At 57.6% G+C, this 19088-nt stretch overlaps 2 protein-coding genes across 2 annotated transcripts; one reads left to right on the forward strand and one right to left on the reverse strand.

Moving 5' to 3' along the window:
• Positions 1-79: 79 nt before the first annotated feature.
• On the forward strand, positions 80-6939 carry LOC119111573 (leucine-rich repeat extensin-like protein 5). Its single transcript, XM_037235383.1, has 3 exons — positions 80-702; positions 5813-6690; positions 6844-6939. The coding sequence occupies exons 1-3, from the start codon at positions 672-674 to the stop codon at positions 6937-6939; spliced, it is 1005 nt and encodes a 334-aa protein (XP_037091278.1). The 5' UTR covers positions 80-671.
• A 1375-nt stretch (positions 6940-8314) lies between these two features.
• Positions 8315-17470, reverse strand: LOC119111574 (tetratricopeptide repeat protein 37). Its single transcript, XM_037235384.1, has 6 exons — positions 17302-17470; positions 16085-17083; positions 13787-15835; positions 13478-13642; positions 12774-12893; positions 8315-8437 (listed from the first exon to the last, which is right to left on the reverse strand). The coding sequence occupies exons 2-6, from the start codon at positions 17045-17047 to the stop codon at positions 8315-8317; spliced, it is 3420 nt and encodes a 1139-aa protein (XP_037091279.1). The 5' UTR covers positions 17048-17083; positions 17302-17470.
• Positions 17471-19088: the final 1618 nt, after the last annotated feature.

A 19088-nucleotide genomic window follows, 5' to 3' on the forward strand; every position in this document is an offset into this window, starting at 1 on the left:
GCCACACCAGCCGCCGGGGCCGCCGCCGCACTACGCGGCCGGCATGTACGGGCCGCCGGGCCAGCCGCCGCCGGCCGGCGCCCCCGCCGCGCCCAGCTCGCTGCCGCCCTGTCACCAACAGATGTCGCCCCCGGTCGACTCCACCCACGCACCGCTCATTGGCCACTGCGCGATCGTCGCGCCGCCTGACGAGCCGCCGAAGAAGCAGCGCGGCCGCAAGAAGGGCCAGACGAAAAGCTCCGGCGCTTGGGTGGCGCGCAAGGTACTAGGTCGACCGGTTGGCACCACCCGCGCCAACGGGTACAATGTCGGCTTGCGCGGCGGCCGCAAGAAGGGCACCACCCGCGCCAATGGTTACAAGGTTAGCGGTGGCCGGCCCAAAGGCACGACGGCTGCCAACGGGTACAAGGTCAGCTCAGGCCGTCCCAAGGGCACCACCGCGGCTAATGGCTACAAGGTGGGCTTAGGCCGACCCAAGGGCACCACGGCGGCCAACGGGTACAGGGTGGGCCGCGGCGGGAGCCGACCCAGGGCTGAGCAGCACCACCAGCAGCAGCAGCAGCAGCAGGAGTCTTCCCCGGGCGGCCCCGGAGGATGTCGGGCAGCAGTACCCGACATCCGACGCGGCCGGCACGCAGCCGTTTCCGGAACATGAGTGCCCGGACGTGAAGATGGTGGATTTTCGGTACCCATTGCGCAGAGGTATGTATTGCTGCCTCATTGGCATGAGCTTAGTCGAGTTCGAGGCGTCGGCTTGGGTGGCGTGCAAGGTACCAGATCGGCCGAGCGGCATCACCCATAGCTGCATGACCATTCGCCGTCGACGTGTCCCAAAGGCCTTCCTCGGTGCATGTAGCACATTCTGTCCGCCGCGCCGCCGAGCCAGTCTCGACATCGGCGGCAGATTTTCCGTGTACACTGTATAGCAAAACTCGGCTTACTGTGTCTTTTTGCCTGGCGTTCAGTCACAAGACCCCCCACCACCACCACCGCCACGCTACCCAACCAGGATGTCGCTAGGTCCATCGGGGCAGAAAAGGTCAGGAATTTCCCTTCCTTACCCCTCCCCCCTCGCCCGATCATTTGGCTCGGGTGCCCGCTAATGGAGCGGCTCAGGTGAGTCGGCGACACCCTCCACCAGCCGTGGGCGAGTGTCGGCAGCCGCTTCCGCCTCCCCTGCCGCCTGCCCCGTGCCGAGCGAGCGCGTGCTGCCCGTCACGTGGGCACGTTTGATCGATCCGTCGGCGGTCTCGTGGCACCCCCGCTCCAGCGCGCCGGCGCTCGCGACCCCGCTACATTGTGCTTCGAATGCCGGAGAAAAACAAACACCGCCGGCGGCACGTGTGCCGTGTGCCGTTCTCGTGCTGGCGCGGCACGAGGCGAGGTCTTCAAAGGAGTCGCGCCGCAGAGCGTTGTTGGAGTGCATCCTTGCGAGCTCGTTAGTTTGCCTCGGGCTCGGGTTCGAGCGCAGCGTTATGTAAGTAACTAAGAGCTGTTTTAACATTCAGGCACACGGCAGGAATATGTTCAGCCGTTTAACCTGGCCGCCTTGCACGACAGAATTCCATCATTAATGTCCTGCAGCCCGTGAACTTTGGAGAACTCCATACCATACTTTCTCTCTCTCTCTCTCTCTCTCTCTCTCTCTCTCTCTCTCTCTCTCTCTCTCTCTCTCTCTCTCTCTCTCTCTCTGCCTCTCTCTCTCTCTCTCACTCTCTCTCTTCTCCTCTCTCTCTCTCTCTCTCTCCTCTCTCTCTCTCTCTCGCTCTCGCTCCTCGCTCTCGCTCTCGATCCGCTCTCGCTCTCGCTCTCGCTCTCGCTCTCGCTCTCGCTCTCGCTCTCGCTCTCCGCTCTCGCTCTCGCTCTCTCGACTCTCGCTCTCGCTCTCGCTCTCGCTCTCTCCTCGCTCTCTCTCTCTCGCTCTCGCCTCCTCTCGCTCTCGCTCTCTCTCTCGCTCCTCTCGCTCTCGCTCTCTCTCTCGTCCTCTCGCTTTCCTCTCTCTCCTCTCTCTCTCTTCTTCCTCTCCCTCTCTCGTCTCCTCCTCTCCCCTCTCCCTCTTCGCCCTTTCTCTCGTCCTGCTCTCTCTCTCTCTCTCTCTCATCTGTCTCTGTCTCTGTCTCTCTGTCTCTGTCTCTGTCTCTGTCTCGTCTCTGCTCTCTGTCTCTGTCTCGTCTCTGTCTCTGTCCTCTGTCTCTGTCTCTGTCTCTGTCTGTCTGTCCTCTGTTCTGTCTCGTCTCTGTCTCTGTCTCTGGCTTTCTGTCTCTGTCTCTGTCTCTGTCCTGTCTCTGTCTCTGTCTCTGTCCTGTCTCTGTCTCTTCTCTGTCTCTGTCTCTGTCTCTGTCCTTGTCTCTTTCTGTCTCTGTCTCTGTCTCTGTCTCTGTCTCGGTCTCGTCTCTGTCTCTGTCTCTGGCTCTGTCTCTCCTCTGTCTCTGGTCTCTGTCTCTGTCTCTGTCTCTGTCTCTGTCTCTGCTCTGCTCTGGCTCTGGCTCTGGCTCTGGCTCTGGCTCTGGCTCTGGCTCTGGCTCTGGCTCTGTCTCTGGCTCTGGCTCTGCCTCTGGCTCTGGCTCTGCTGCTCTGGCTCTGGCCTCTGGCTTGGCTCTGCCTGGCTCTGCTCTCGCTCTCGCTCCTCCCCTTGTCGTGGAAGTACCTCACGTTTCAGTGAACGCCAAACCAAGGGTGTAGTTTTGAATTCAGTCAGGGACCCCATCCACCACTGATCTGTGATGGAAGGTGTGTCACGTTTCGGGGCAAACGTCTCATTTCATACATCATGGAGCGGGTTTGGCTGTTTTCCCCTGAGTTACCAACTTATTTTGCAATACAATGACAGAATGTCATACGTTTTTTCAGTAGAACAATTTTCGCGTAGGACTATTATCGTGGATCAGACGGTCGCAATATTTCCAGCAGCAATAATGTTCCAAAGCCTGGACTGGAAAGGTGCGGTCTGATTTTGCCCAGCCCAGTGCTCCCATATGTTCGTTCCCTCCAGGATTTTAGTGAAGCTAAGCTATAGTTTGGAGTACTGGCGTTAAGGGTGTGTATAGTATGGCCCGTGTCATATCGCCAAAAATCGCGTACGTTGGCCGAAGAAGTTAAATCGCTGACACGTAAGACTATTTTACAGCAGAAAAATGACGGGCATAGGCTTTTTCAAGGTAAGTTCGGTATCACTTTAAGTTGTATTCTGTGGCACCAACGCCACATATAGTTCCTTGCAGTAGAAACAATGTCGCGAATAAGCTAAGTTTTTAAAAGTTACAACACACGTAATGCGGTGCTTATGTTGTGTCGTAGCACTCCTGTCTGTGGGCGTTTTTGCCGCAGCACTAATTTCGTGTCGTTCGGTCTGGGTGCCGGGACCAGCCGCGTGTGCGCGTGTGTTTGCGAGAGAGAGTGGCATGGCGACAATCGATCCCGGAGTCAGGGTCTGCACACGCTCCGCGCACCTCCGCGTTGGCGGCGACGGCCGCGTTCTACAGGCGACAGATCCGAACGAGCTCGGATATGCCGTTTCCGCGGAGTCGCAGTGTCACGGCACGGCTGGGCTCCAATCGGAGGTGTCACATCACGGCTGGACTCCGATCGGAGGTGTCACATCACGGCTGGACTCCAATCGGAGGTGTCACGCCATGGCTTGACTCTGATCGGAGCCTTTATTGGAGGAAAGTGTCGTGGCTATTGCAGTGCGTGCGCGCAGACTGTAGTGGCCCTGTCCCTTTCAACTAGTTGCTAGTTTTTTTACACTGCCCTGCACAAGTTTCTTACCGAACCGGCTGACAGTGAGGGCTTATGCGACTTTTGCAGTTTTTAGACGCAAGTCAGCTGGTGCTTTGGTGCAGTGCCTGTTGAGAAATGGCGAAAAGAGGGGGGGGGGGGGGGGGGGGGGCATGCGTGATACTTACCTCATTTTTCCATATACCGCTACAGGATTTATGGTAAATTTGGCCAAAATTGGGGGCAACTGTCCCCCTGTCTCGTGGTCAGTTTGGTCCCTGTTTTGCCCGAGATGTTTTGCAATGGATCCTCAAACCAGGGGGTCGTTTTATTACGGCAGCACAGCGCTAGGTCGGACGTTCACATCACTATAAAAGGAATCCAGTAGAGCGGGTGGCGCATAGATGGTCGTTATATCCACTTCCGTCAACGTGCAAAAACATACTCAAAATCAAAGTTCAAGGTCACGAAAATGGAATACCCTGGCATTTCCTTGTTTCTGAAGCGTTTGTTACGATATGGGCATGTCGTCGGCAGTCGTGATATCTACTTTCGTCACATTTGAAAGAAAATAACTGCAGGTTAACGGTGAAGGTCCCGCAAATAGGGCACCCTGTCCTTTTTTTAAGCGATTGCAACAAAATGGGTTTCATGTTGGTGCTCATGATATGCGCTTCCGTCGCACCTCAACTGCATATCTCGCGAGGTGCAATGTCAGGGTCACGAAAGCTGAGTGCCATGACCTTTCTCTGTTTATGAACAATTGAGACAAAATGGGTATGGTGTTAACGCTCGTGATGTTCGCTTTCATCATAACTGTAAACAGAATAACCCGTCACCAGCAATGTCAAGGGTCAAAGTCGCGTTAAACAAGGTACCTTATTATTTCTTCGTATTTTAAGCGATTACGCCAAATGGATAGATATTGATGCTCGTGACATCCCTTGCCCTCAAACGTAAAAAAAGCAACGAAAGGCAACTGTCAAGGTCACGAAACACGTCGTATGAATCAATTGTAACCAAATGGGGAATATTTTGGTGTCATGTCCACTTTCGACACACCTGAAAAAAATGAACTCATTGTCACAAACCATAGTCACGGAAACTGAGGTGCCCTGGCATTCATTCTCTCCTTCCTTCCATGCATTTCAACAATGTATGGATATTCCCGGAATGAATTGAGAGCCAGTGGCAGGTGGATAATTGGTAAAAGAGTGTTACCTTGTTATTTCTCTGTGAGTGATATTGCATGCGGGAACAGTGCGTGAGTGAACAGACGAGTTGGGGAGAGTTTGCCCGGGCTAGCACGGAATGATCTGCTGGCTGCTGGCCGAAGAAGTTTGGCGTGGTGCCGGACAGACATGTAGCGTTGTACGCCGCGGAGATCTCTAGCTGCCCTAGCCGGCCGCCAAAACCGGCGAACCGGACGGATGCGACTTGGTTAGTTCGAGACTCAAGTTTAAGGTCTTCTGCAGAAGTACGTTAACTCTAAAGGGATATGCACAACATATTTAGATTAATGCCTAGGCGCACTAAGACAAGGGCAAATGTCTGCCTATCACGCCACCGGCTTGATAACCAGCCCAGGCAGTTAAGTGGAAACCGAAACTGCAGTGCAAAAAGCATTTCATTGGATGTAAGATGAAACCTGGTTCTTGTACTGTGAGCTCGTGAACATAAACTAACGCTGTCCAACTCATGGGCCGTGGTGGGTCTTACGGTATGCGGTCTTGTATAGGTATACGCATGCGGTCTATAAGTATACGGTCTTGGACGTATTGAAACGAACCTCAATTTAACATCATTAAGTCGATCGGCTGTGTCTTGGATGTTTGATCAGATACATATTGATGCGATGTGATATTTTAGAGTATGAACATGTGTTATATTTAGTACATTTTATTCATCAAAAATCCACGCTCAGGTGCACTGCTCAACTTTCAAGCGTTCTCAAATAGCCCGTTTCTCACACCCATTCTCTAAACGTTCAGAAGGTCTTCACGTCCAATAATGACGGAGCTGGCTAGTCGATCCTGTGTGACGCGTGTGATTTGACTCGTTGACTTTCCGGCACGTGACTATTGTTTGGTTGCAGTGGTGCCGAACATGGTCCGAATGGAGGTGACTCCGGAGATAATCGAAGACTCTCCCGCCTCGGCGCACCACCAGAGCTCTCCGCCGTCCTCCCCGTGCCAGGCCGTCTCGTACTACAAGCCGCCGCCGCTGGTGGGGCTCGGCGAGTCGGCACCGTCGCCTTCCGTACTCGCTCCTGCCGCCTACCTGCCGCCCGCCGCCGCCGTCGCCTCGGGCTACGCGTCACCGCCGGTGGCGCCCCCGCGGAGCGTCACGCCGGTGTCAGGGGCATCCCCTGGCGGACACCTGCCGGGCGCAGCGCCGGCGGCGGAGCTCTGTCCGTACCCGGCCCCCAGTCCGGCGGCGTACGAGCCGGCGCCGGCCGACAGGACCCCGACATACGGCTTCCCCCCAGCCCACCCCACCGGCTCGCCCGCCGGCATCAAAAGTGAGTTCCCCGACACTGATCCTGGCTATGCTCTATACAGCCCGACACAGCCGCCGGTCATGATGTCAGCCCACGGAGCTGGGCATGGCGTCACGTCAGCCGACTGCGAACCGCCGTCTGCGCTCTCGACGTCCGCCTGCCAGTCACCGCCCGCCGACGGGTCCGCGGGGTACGCGGGTGTTTCGAAGCATGAGCGCCCCGAGTTCGCGCCCTCTGCGACTGACCTGGCACCCAGGCACCTGGGGCTGTTTGCCATGCCCTGCCCCGCCTACCCTCCCTGCCCCCCGGCTAAGCTGCTCGGCTACTCGCCGTGCCCTGGCGCCGTGCCCCCGGGCTATCCGCCGTCGCCGGCTGTCCCGCCGGCCGAGCATCAGCCCGTCCCCGACGGCAAGTCCGTCTGGTACTCGCCGCTACCTGTTCACGCGGCTCAGACCCTGCTGCCGGCGCCGTTCGCCGGCACCGCCGGCCTGGCGCCGCCGCCGCCGGCGGTGCCGCCTGGCCGAGCGGCGGCCGGGTCCCTGTACACTCACCTGTCCTCCTCCGGCGGCGGCGCGGTGTACGTGGCCGGCACCCCGGCCGCTGCGCTGCGGCGCCTGCCGACACAGACGGCCACCTGTCACTGGGGAGCGCCGCTGGCCAGCCCGCCCGTGTCGCAGGCCGGCGCGTGCGATGTCGCCTTCTGCAGCCCGGCCAGCCGCTAGCCGGCGGCCCCGGCGCCGCCGCTTGGGCTGGCGGGGAGCCCAGCAGGTCGGGTTTCGGCGCGGCCGCACCACACGTGTCGGCCCCCGGGCGACGGGCACGGCGTGACCGGCGTCAGTCGGTGTTCGAAGAGCGCGCATGTTACCGACAGGCGTTTCCGAACCACCGACTGGGCTGGGCGCACCCATGCAGCCGTGCTGTGCAGGGCGGGGCGGCCATAGCCGGAGGGAGGGGGGTGGGGGCAGGTTTGGTGGACGCTCCTACCATCACTAGCGACTGGCACACGATCCTCCTGGTGCATGTTACACGGGACCTAGACTACTGACACCGAATACACGGTGTGAGAAGTGATCGTTGCAGCGATCGTGTGTCGGCCACAGCGGTGCAGAAACGACCATCGGGGATTTTGTCTGCACGACACAATCAAAATGTATTTTGCCCCCCATGGGTTTCCTCGGCCCGCGGTCGTGCTCAACGCGCGCTTGCATCTATGTTAAATGTGCTCTATATTTGCGATGTAATGAGCATGTACTGTAATGCGTTCAGTTTTCCAGCTCATTAAGTGTGCTCAGTGGAGAACGCTGGCGCATGCGGGGCGCGCTCGCGTCAGCTGTATCGTCCCACGAGCTCATCCGTGTTCAATGTCTTGATCGGAATAGTTGGGTACTGATCATTAAATATGTGTATTTGGTAGTGTTTCGTATTCGACGCGCACTCATCACCCACAGCGCAGCAGCAATGCATTCTTGAGTACGTGTAAATGCCACGTGGCTTCGGGGAAATCGAATATTCCACGGGACGTGTGCAATCGTCATCCGTGTATCTTTGTGGCGCGTATAGATCTACGTGTACCTGCTCCTGTACCTCCTGCGCTTGCACTGTTACATAATACGGAAGGCCAGAAAAGGTAAAGTTGACGGAGTTAAGCAGGTAAGGTCCATCAAGCGAGATGTGCACGGGCCAATGTAAGCATATTTGAGATATTGTTACGTTATAAAGCGACAGTACAAGTAGCCGGAGCAGCGTGTAGCTCGGCCTGGCCGGCGTCATTTTACCATTGTTTTAAAACGTGCCTCAAAAATCGTAACGTCTGCTGCTCAAGCTATGCCAGGCAGGACATTGGAGGGTGGTGTGACAAAAAAGTTGCCGAAATAGCTTATTGTGAGGATTAAAAAAGCGCGTTTCTCAAGCGTTAAGTTGCGTTCGGCGACCTCGGTGCACCACCTGTATATGAGATGATTGTAGAAGCTGAATCCCCGTGACCCGTTCTGCGTTGGCTGAACCGGGGAAAGCTGTAACGTCACACACTTCAGGAAGCTCAGAATCGCTGCCGAGCCCCCAGAAGAGTACAGCTACCCGGGGTAATAGGCCCAGCGCTCAAGCCCATGTGATACGCTGGAATCTGGGCACGTACGGCGATGTGACGCGATCGCGCGCTGTTGTTGGGCTGTTAAGCTGGTTGCGGTGGTTGCGCCGTAGCGCGTCGCTGCTGACGGAGCACTGCCACGAGCGCCGCGTGTCGTGACCGTGTGCGGCCCGCTGAGCTGGGCCGGTCGCCCCTCGGGCTGCAGATGCCGCACCCTTACGCTGGTTGTCCTCGGGTACCTGTCTGGCGTGGTATTGCTGTGCATGGTTGTTCGCGTCAGTTAGGTTAATATTTGTGGGAAGAACTGTGTGTCGGCGCGCTGGCCTGGTGGTGTGCCGGCTGCTGTAGCCCTACGCGTAATTGTGCTGTGATGTTACGGTATGTCTACGGAATAGCTGTTTAACTTTGGATGTGACAAAAGGCATCTGTGGCAAGTGCAATCGTTGGTGTTTTTTGGATCGTTGGCAATGCTGCTCACTGTAAATCAAAGAATATGGATGCGATAAGATCGATAATTGGCCGGATGCTGGGATTTCCGTGATGGCTGTGGCATTGTACGTGTCATGCTGTAAGGATTCACTGAGTCAGTCTTGCGGGTCTGCAGAGGACGTTATGGGCGGGTGTATCCCATAATGTAATGCTTAGCTTGCTCGAATAAACTGGTGGATTGTTCCCGTGATGCTGTTCCCGTTTTTGGATGACGTCATCGTTTCAGAACCGTTCGTTCACAAATGTAGCTTGTTTTCATGGCGTTATGACAGGCCACAAAGGTGAGGCAATTTGTAATGCAACGTGAGATTAAGATACGGCAGTGTGATGAAGCATTTTCGTAGATATTTGGAAAGGTGGGAGGAGGTGGGCTGGTGGTCACGCCCTCCCCCCCCCCCCCCCCCAGGTAGCGAGCCTATTCATGAGTGATGAGGGCGCAGTTCTACGTAGTGACCGAGGCGGGGTATTAATGTAACGAATCTCACCTGTATGCAGGGGCGGCGCCACGATTTTTGAGTGGGGGGGGGGGGGGCAGGATCCTTCATGCGGCCTGGAGTATAAGTATACTTATTGTTATAAGTGAGCTTGTTTCAACATATCGGATGCTTGCTTCAAGATCTCCAAATGTGAAGCATCACCTTTAAGGCCGATGTACACGTCGGTTTTGCACGGTTCAGCCCGTTCATAAAAAGTCACTGAACCGCTTTGCTACCAGATTGCCTACTCCTTTTGATGTTACAAACCACCTTATCGTTATTTGACAACTGTTGTGCTGTTAGAGACGCAACTTTAGCCGGTGCCCACAGCTACGGTGTCTGAAACGGAGCTCTATAGTTTCCCATACGCCCGCTAAGTTGGCGACACATTTGCATTCGAATTCAGCGTCGAGTGTAGACCTGTCCTGGCCGTGGGCCCTCTCCTGCCGCATGGAGCGGACCTCCATTTGTAGCTCCCTGATGGTGGCAGTCAGGCTAGCTACAGTGGCCAACAGCTCAGTCACTGGGGCTGGTGCGGGTGGTGTGAGCAGTGCTGGCTGCTGGATGGCAGACAGGCTGGCTGGCTGGTACACCGGCCTTAATGCTTCCATGAAGCGGTCTGCCGCACGGGCTAGGTCCCCCAGTGGCATCGTTTCGTCCAGCGTGGAGGGGGCGGCAGCGGCTGCGTGAGGCAGGCGCTGGAGGAAAAGTGTCCTCAGCAGGCCCTGGTCCGCTGGGGCATCGCCGGCTGCTGACAGCTCGCCATGCATCCGTCTCAGGAGCTGGGACGGGCGCTGGTTTCCCAGCTGCTGATTCCGCAGTAGCGCCTCCAGGCGGGACGTCCTGGAGTGCGCCAAGCGTTGGCGCAGTGCAGATGTCAGTAGCGCGTATGTGGGTGCTGGGCTGGTGATTACACCTCGCACTTGGGCCGCCACGTCCGTAGGCAGCGACGACGCCAGCACCTGGTAGCGGGCTAGGTCGTCGCCACCCCCGCGACGCCGAGGGCACACTCCACTTGGACCAACCAGAGCTCCGCGTCTTCGGCGGAGAATGGCGGCAGGCGGAGCGCGGCCGCCTGCCGGGCTGCGGGGGTCTGGGGCCCGCCGGCGGCGTTGAGGCCGGCTGAAGTTGGTGTCGGTTCAAATGTTTCGGTGCCACGCACCATGCGTCACATGCACACGCGCTAGCAAGATGGATTTGAAGTTTACGTCCATCAAGTGTGGCACTACATCTCGGCACTTAAGGCACGACGCGATTCGGTTGTGGCATGCGTCAATAGTAAATTGGACGGGCGATTAGGTGGCATCAAGTTTTGGGTTCCACGGACCACGTGTCGCGGTCACACGAGCGGGTAGTGTGGGTTTTCTGTCTTCAACGACGCCCATATTTCCTGCCACGTTTTCGGGATCCGTGGCTTAGCGCGACGCGGGAATCGCATGCTTTGATAAGGAATGTAACGGACGATATGACAATCATCGGTCGCAGGTGTCACAGCGCACATTGATTTTGCAATTTTCAACAGATTTGCACGTATTTGCGATACGTGCTCGCTTTGTCCTTTCGATTCCCATCTATGCACCCAGGGCACGAAGCGACTCGGCGGTAGCATGCTTGGATAGACAATCTAACGTGCAATCACGTGGTGTGAAACGTGATATCGCACGTGCCATGCTTCACGCGCACACCAACTGTGAAGATGCACTTTGCTGATTCCGTCAGTGTTTACGTTCCACGCCACGATTCCGTGTTCAGGGCAAGGAGCGACACCGGACTGTCCAGCTGCGGTAAGGAATTTTGCAGCCAGTTGTGTTTTCATGAGCGTGCATACGCGCGGGTTACGTGTCGCACCCACACTCTTCAGACATACTGAATTTGCTGTTTTTGACAGGTTTACCATTTTTGCGCCACATCTCGGTACCCAGGGCACTTACCAACTAAAGGGTAGTATGCATAGATGGGAACCGAAAGGACAATCGCGTGGTATACTTTGACATGTCACACGTGCTGCGTGTCACGCGTGCACGGGCCAGCTCGATAAATTCGGCCATTTCCGATCGTGTTTCAAGTTTTCCACTATTAGTTGGCAGCCAGGGCACTTAGAATCGTGTATGAAACTGCAGAAAACAGATCATTCAAAATACCTTCCCATCTTAGGGCAGTGAGGCGAGTGTGCAAACGCATGTACTTCTATAATGAAATACGTTGGACATCGTTATCTCGCTCCGATGGAGTCGTAGAAAAATGTTCTGCTTGTCTGGCAAAGATTCCAAGTGACGCCACATAGCATCGGGTTGCGGCGAATACTGACCGGCGCAGAATCTTTGGGGTACGACGTCAAGAGTGACGTCGGCGGCATAGGGTGTATTCGCGGCGACCCGGACGACGAAAAATATATGCCGTCGGCGTCATGCCTCAGATTCTGCGCCTTTTGGTGTTCACAGCGACCCGGACGAAACAGATTCATTCTACTTTAAGTAGCGTATAATCTCTCGCGGACGCGCGGAATCTTTTCCCGCTACTTGATCGAAGTGACAGTAATGGCGGAACAAGTTCGATTACAATCAATTTAATTTGCGCGCCCAGGACCTACCGCGGATCATGAAGAGCTGTGTTATATGTTGCAAACGGTATGCAGTTTCCATTGTTGGAAACAGGCTCGGTACATGCGAGCGTAAATGCTATTATTTCGCATGCGCCGTTATTGACACGTTGCGAAGATGTGAGCAGAAAACACGCAGGGTGGCTGATACGTCCGACAACGAGTCTACGTGAAGTTCCATCAAATAGAACATTCTCTGTGCGCTGCGAATACACCTACATTTTTTCGTCCGGGTCGCGACAAATACCCCCCTCCCCCTCACTTTGCAAGGTCAATCGACGGTTGCATTCTTGGTCGGATTTATTTCGCGTAAGCGGGGTTAACAGCATACGGCAAGCGCCAACACACCGTTTATACATATCAGCGCAGAAAACACTCGGCATGCCTCGACACTAAGGCACCGCTCAAACAGACGCCGGATGGCACCGAATGGCCTGCTGACGTGCTACGCGCTCCAATCCCAATCGTGATCACATCAGGAAAGTGCTCCGAAATGTACCTTACGTCCTGATTCAAGCCTTCGCGGAACTTTGACAGAACAAGCCACAAAAGACGGGATGACAGTCGTCACAACAGCCAGCAGCAGTGAAAGCAAAAACTGAAAACGCCGTCGCGCTGGACGTCTCTAGCACGCCCCCACGTCCGGATCGTCTCACCGCTCTGCACACGGCTTAGCCCAGGTAAAGAGCACAGCCCGCCGGCGCCAGCGGCGCGCGTCACTGCGCCGGGCCGTCGCTAGGCCTGGCCGATGAGTAGCTCCACGCGCCGGTCGGTCGTGCTGAGCCAGGCAGCCAGCGGCCGCGCCAGCCGCGCGCCGCGCCGCAGCCGAGCGACGGCGGCGCGCAGCCAGCCGAGCGCGGCCCGGCGCCGGTCCGGCTCGGCGTCCAGCCGGCCCAGCCGCGCCGCCACCAGGTCGCACCAGGCGGCGGCGCTGTCTGGCCGGCGCAGCACGGCGCGCTGGGCGGCGCGCAGGGCCGCCGCGCCCTCGCCGGCGCGCAGCTGGCTCTGGCACACCAGGTCCGTTACCTGCCGACACACACGGCCAGTCAGCCGTCAGCGCACGCGCTTAAATCGCAGCAGTCCCTGAAGGGAATAATGGGGTGGGCGTCCAGGTGTCAGTGTACCTCGGCCTGGCAGATCGGGTCCGCCGGGTGTGCAGCAGTCAGGCGGCAGCTTGAATCATCGGCTACGACGGGCAGCACAGACGAGAGTGAAGAAGGCAGGAGATCGGGTGGGTATCACAGACTTTATCCTGGTCTTCCGCGTACCGATGAACACACCCGAAGGGCCGTCACCGACCAATAGGATCACTGGTGACAAGCATCGCCTACAACCATACACCGTTTCATCTTTCCAATCTTTCTGGCTTTTCGGGTATTCCCACAAAGCCTGGCCGTCTAAGCTGTCCACGACAGGCGCAGATGGACATGTACGTACACAGCGGGAGACGGGCTTGGGACAGACAGGAGGGACATCGCATTAAGGCACACACGGAGTGCCGTCACCCCCAGCGGCACGGGACGGGCGCGACTTGACCAGCGCTGGGTCAGCGGCGCGCCACGATCTCCGGCCGGGCCGGACCACGCGTTCGGTGGAGAGATGATGCTCACCTCGTCGGCGTCCTGGTCAGCGGACGCGTCCAGGCGCTGTGCGGCGGCGGCGGTGGTGACGGCAGCCGCTGTCAGCTCAGGCCGCAACTGTAGCAGTCCGGCACACAGCAGTCGCCAGAGACGGGACTGTTGCGGGTGCCGGTGCACGGCCGCCTGCAGCGCGCGCACCGCGCCAGCGCCGTCACCGCGCGCCAGCCGCAGGCACGCCTCCAGCAGAGCCCGGTCGGCAGCCAGGCCCGCCTGTAGCCGCCGCTGCGCCAGCTCGCCCTCGCAGGCCAGCGCCAGCGACGCGTCGTCGCGTCGCAGCGCCAGCGCCGTCAGCGCCAGCAGGCCCCGCTCCGACGCCGGCTCCAGCTGAAAGCTCTTCAGCAGCTGTGTGCGCGCGTTCTCAGCGTCGCCGAACTGGTACAGCATGGTGGCCACGGCCACGAGCGTGTGCGACCGATTAGCATCATCAGGCGTAAGCCAGTGGAGCGCCCCCTCGTACGCCTCGTACGCCTGCTCGTAGCGCTCGGCGCGGTGCAGCGCCAGCGCCAGGCCGCACTGCGAGTGGAAGCTGGCCTCCGACAGCCGGCCGTACTCGGCGATCGCCTCCGGGCAGCGACCGGTCGCCGTCAGCAGGCGGGCGCAGTTGACGCGCACTGCGTCCACCGCCGCCGGCTCGACGTCCGTCGCGCCCTCCAGCAGCGCCAGCGCGCGCTGGCAGGCGTCCAGCGCACCGCGCCGGCGGCCCTGCCGTTCAGCCAGCAGCCCGGCCAGGTTCCAACCGGCCGCGTCATCGGGCGCGGCGTCCGTGTAGCAGGCCAGGGCGTCGCTCGCCACCGTCACCGCCTGCATGCGCTCGATGTTGAAGCGGTACCGAGCGGTGTTCCAGGCGGCCGGGTCGCGCAACTCACGGCTGACCCAGCGGCCGTAGCCGAGCGCCGCCAGCGGGTGCGGCGCCAGCGAGACGGCGTGCCGGAACAGATCCATGGCCTGATCGGGGTCCAGGCGCTCGGCTATCAGCGCCTGGCCCGTCCAGGCGCCGCAGTAGGCCGGCTCGACGCTCTGCGCCTTGGTGAGCGCCTCGTGCGCCAGCATCAGCTGGTCGCTCAGCATGTAAAGGCAGGCCAGGTTGGTCCACACCATGGCCGTCTCCATCAGGCGCAGCGACTTAATGAACGCGTGCTGCGCCAGCCGGCGGTCGTGCACGTGACGCCCACAGGCGATCACGCCCAGGGTGTTCCACACGGACGGGTCGGTCGGCAGGAGCCGCGTCGCCTGATGGGCGCACTGCAGCGCGCGCTGAGCCGCCCGCTCGGCCGCCTCTGCCTCGCTAGCGTCGCACATGGCCGCACGCAGCCGGTACGTCTGCGCCAGGTCGTGCCACAGACTGCCCCGGTCTTCGATGGCCACCGCCTGCGAGTAGCAGCGGATGGCCACGTCTGCCAGTTGGGCGGCCGCAAGCGTGCCCGTCTCGGCGGTCCGCTCGTCGGCGGCAGGCAGCAGTTGGTGCGGCACATCCAGCCGGCGGTAGCGGGGTGGCAGCGTAGCAGTCAGATACAGCACGTCGGCCAGCTCCTTCCAGAGGCAGCTCATGCCGGCCTGGTCAAGCACGGCCGCCGCCAGCGCGTCGGCCGCCAGCTGGCAGCTATCGTGCGCGCTGCCGGGCAGCTGGCGGCGCAACAGCTCGTGCGCGCGCCGCAGGTGCGTCTCGCCGAGACCCTTCAGCGCCGGCACGTAGCCGGGCCGAGCGCGCAGTGTGTCTAGATAGCCATCCTCGGCTTCCTGCAGTAGGCCGAGCCGCTGGCGAATTTCGGCCACCTGGAGGCGCGCGTACACCGCCGACTGGTCCAGCGCGGCGGCGCGACCGAACGCCTGCACGGCCGACGTGTACGCGCCGCGCAGCCGGTACGCATCACCCAGGCATTCCCAGGCGACGGCGTCCGCCGGCTCGGCGCGCACCACTGTCTGCAGGCAGCTGACGGCGCGCTGCGGCTCGCTCGCCTGCAGGTGGTGCAGTCCCAGCCGGAACCAGGCCCAGCGACTGGCCACCGCGTCTGGCCGGCTCTCCGTCACGGCCGTCAGCAGCGCCACGTTCAGCTCGTGCTCGCCGCGCTGCCGGTAGAGGTCGCTGAGCGCGGCGCTGGCGCGCGGCTCGCCCGGGCACAGCCGGCACGCCTTCTGGTAGCAGCGCAGGGCGCGGCTAGCGTCGCCGCCCACCTGTTCGTAGTACTGGCCCAGGTAGAAGAACGGCTCCGGATGGTGCGGGTCCTGCTTGGCCGCCTCCAGGAATCGGGCGGCTGCCTGCTCGCGGCTGCCAACGCTCCAGAGCGTCAGGCCGAGCGCGCGCAGCCTCTCGGCCGTGCCGGCTGGCTCGGCCTGCAGCACGCGCAGCGCCTCCTCCGACCGGCCGGCGGCGCGCAGCCATTCGGCGCGCACTTCGAGCGGCGCGGCGGCCGCCTCCGCCTCGCTGAGCCGGCCCAGCCGAAGCCGCGCCTCAGCCAGCAGCCAGCCGCGGCGCGCCGACTCGGGCAGCGTGGCCAGCAGCGCCTCGGCCTCGGCGGCGCGCGCGGCACCCTGGCGCACCAGCGCCTCGGCAAGCAGCAGCGACGCGTCGCCGCCGGCCGCGCGGCTCAGCGCGGCCTGCAGGCTGCGCTCGGCGCCAGCATAGCCATGCACTGCCAGCTGCGCACGGCCGCGCATCAAGTGCACGGCGGCGATGTCGCCGGCAGTGCCCAGCGCTCCAGGCTCCAGCTGTTGAAGCGTGCCGGCCCAGTCTGCCTTCAGGAAGAGTAGTTTGCCACGGCTTATTTGAGACCATATGTTGTCTGGCTCATTGGTGTCCATGAAAGCCAGGACTGTATCCAGCTGTGTAACGGTTTCAGCTGATTCCACATACACACGCAGGATCCATTCAGCTGCAACCACACTGTCCGGAAATGTTCTCCACATGAGCTGAGCTACAGCAAGCAACTGTGGCCACCTTGAGAGCTGTTGTAGTAGAATAGCTTGATGGGACAAAAACTCTTTATTTCTTGCAGTGTTCTCCTCTGAAATGACTTTGTTTAAAATGTTGAGAATTTCTTCAGCCTGTTCATCTGAGACCTTCTTGTCTTTCAAGACTGTAGTTATTTTAGAAGGGTCAAAGCTCTCTTTGCTACATATGCTCCACCTACACAATGTCTGGATGCATTCACCAAGCCTGTTTGCATGCACTAGCAGCCAGGATAACTTGGAACAAAGCTCAGCAGCTTTACCCTCATCATTGGAGAGGATACTCAGCAGCTTGGAGTAGACTTTTATCAAGCTGTCTTGATGCTTGGAAGATCCTGCTTTTTCATAGAATGAGCCCAGTCCTTGCCAAGCCAATGGCAACTCTGATGAAATTTCAATAGCCCTTTCAAACATCTCAACTGTCTTTTCTGCATCACCTAACTCTTGATAGCATGCTCCACTAAACACAAGGGCTGTGTAGTTTTTCTTGTCTGTTGATAGCACTTCCTTACATAATTCCAGAGCTGCTGCATGATCCTTTCCCTTAATGGCTTCTTTTGCAGACTTTAACAGGGACTTTGAGTGTTTGTCCATATTGTAACCTTCTAGTCTGACTCCTGTTGTTCTCCCCTGGAATCATTGGCAGTTCTCAATTACTTTTAAGGCTCTGCAAAAATCATTACAACCATACAATCTTCTTGAAAATGGGACCATGCAACATTTATGGGTTTAGTCAGCATTCAGATTAGTGCCTCACATTGTTCAAATTGTTCATAAACAGATCCTTTAAAGACGTCAAACACTATACACAATCATAAAACAGGAACATCCTACGGACATCAACTTACCTTTCAAAATAACAGTCGCTACGATAACGACGGCAAGTCAGTCATCTATCCGTCACACTGATGGCACCCAGTAACCGCGGATGGCACGACACTCGTATACAATGCCTTATAACAGCTCTTATATACAGCTGTAGGCCGTAGCCCCGTACACGACATGGGCCGTAAAAGACAGGGCTATCCGGAAGGATCCATCAGCTGTTGCACTTTTTCAAGGTGGAGTTTGTTCGTTCTGTCGATTGGTCAAGATGTGGGCTAAATATGACGTCAAAGCCTGGTACAAATTTGGCTGAAGCTTGCTTGGTTTTCAGGTGCATTTTAAGTCTACTTTAACATACACATCGACACCCGCTATACTGACATCTATTTGTATTCCTGTGGGTGGGCTGTTGGCCCCGAATTTTCAATTTGCCCCCACTCCAAAGTTGAGTTTGGTCCCCTGGTCTTCTGGAGCCAGAGTACACACAGGGCACTAAAAAATGGAAGATCAAAATTATTTAAATCATAAAGGAGGCCTTTAGCTTATTGTTTCACATGAACAAGGAACAAAAGAAATTAAAAAACCGATCTCATGTTTAGTTCAGTGTAGCTGACTGAGCTAATCACACCGTAAAAGCACCACGTGCTTACTTTATTTTCTGTGCTATTTTCTTGTATAATGCATGCTTTAACTGATACGATTAACATGTTTTACTGACTATGATGTAGTTTTGTGCTATTGTCTTCGTGTTTTGGCATCATTCAGGGATGGTTAAAGATCCACAGACTGCAATAAGTTGCGTTATTTTGCCACGATGCCATACGATGTTTTATCGGAAATTGAAAACAAGGCTGTCAAATGTTGGGGCCCAAAAAGGTGAAAAATTTTCGCCAGCAACGCTTTTACACCAGCCCACTTAACTGTTGACAGCAATTATCCGACAATGGCGATCGTGGCCGTCAAAACAGCACTAGCCGTGTCGAACATGCCTGACGCGAGTGCTGCGTTGCAACCTGTATCCAGCCTTACGGCTACCAGCTGGGGGTTTCCCTGGCAGTCACGCACATCTACTTAATGAAGTGATGTAGACTTTTTACTCTCTTCACTCTCAAAGCTATACACGTCCAACAACGTCTGAAGCCACACAACATCGACCCTGCGTCGATTGCTGAAACCTAGTTTTGGAGATCAACGCCAAACGAAATGGTCATGGTGCCCAACGACAACATCGTCTGCCGAGTTATAGCGAGGAAGCGCATTCGAGCAGTGCTGTAGTTTCCCACTTAACTTGATGGAAATCAAGCTCCATTGCGCTGAGAGGAAAGTGAGTTAAATCCGGGAAGAAACCTTTTGATTGGCGCATTTAAGGCTAGGGTTTCCCATCCAATCATCTAGCCTGTTTTGCGAAACAACACCACTGTGGTGGAGGCTTAACGACCGTGACACGTGGCGGGTTTGCCACCAGATCACTTCATCGTCAGGTGTGGGACTCAGGGCCCATTTCTCAAGCAGGGGCAAGGCCGGGGTCCTCGATTTACATTGTTCGGGCCCACTGAGACACTGAAGCGGCCCCTGTAACGCCGATCTGAGGACCACAGTGCATAACAAGGGTCTTGTATGGCAAGGAGCGAAGAATCGGCCCGGGAAAATGCTCGTGGGGGCCCAGGGGCCCGAAGGCCCCTCGGGACCGACGATCAAGTGCTTGATTGAAAAAGGAACATTGGACAAATGAAATAAAGCTTGTGCCTGAGTTGCTGGTGCAGTAGGTCCTTGATGCGTCGCTATCTGTATTACCATCCTCACATGTCAT

Source organism: Pollicipes pollicipes, unplaced genomic scaffold, assembly GCF_011947565.3.
Source record: "Pollicipes pollicipes isolate AB1234 unplaced genomic scaffold, Ppol_2.1 Scaffold_7261;HRSCAF=8764_pilon_pilon_pilon, whole genome shotgun sequence".
In the NCBI taxonomy this organism is placed as follows: Eukaryota; Metazoa; Arthropoda; class Thecostraca; order Pollicipedomorpha; family Pollicipedidae; genus Pollicipes; species Pollicipes pollicipes.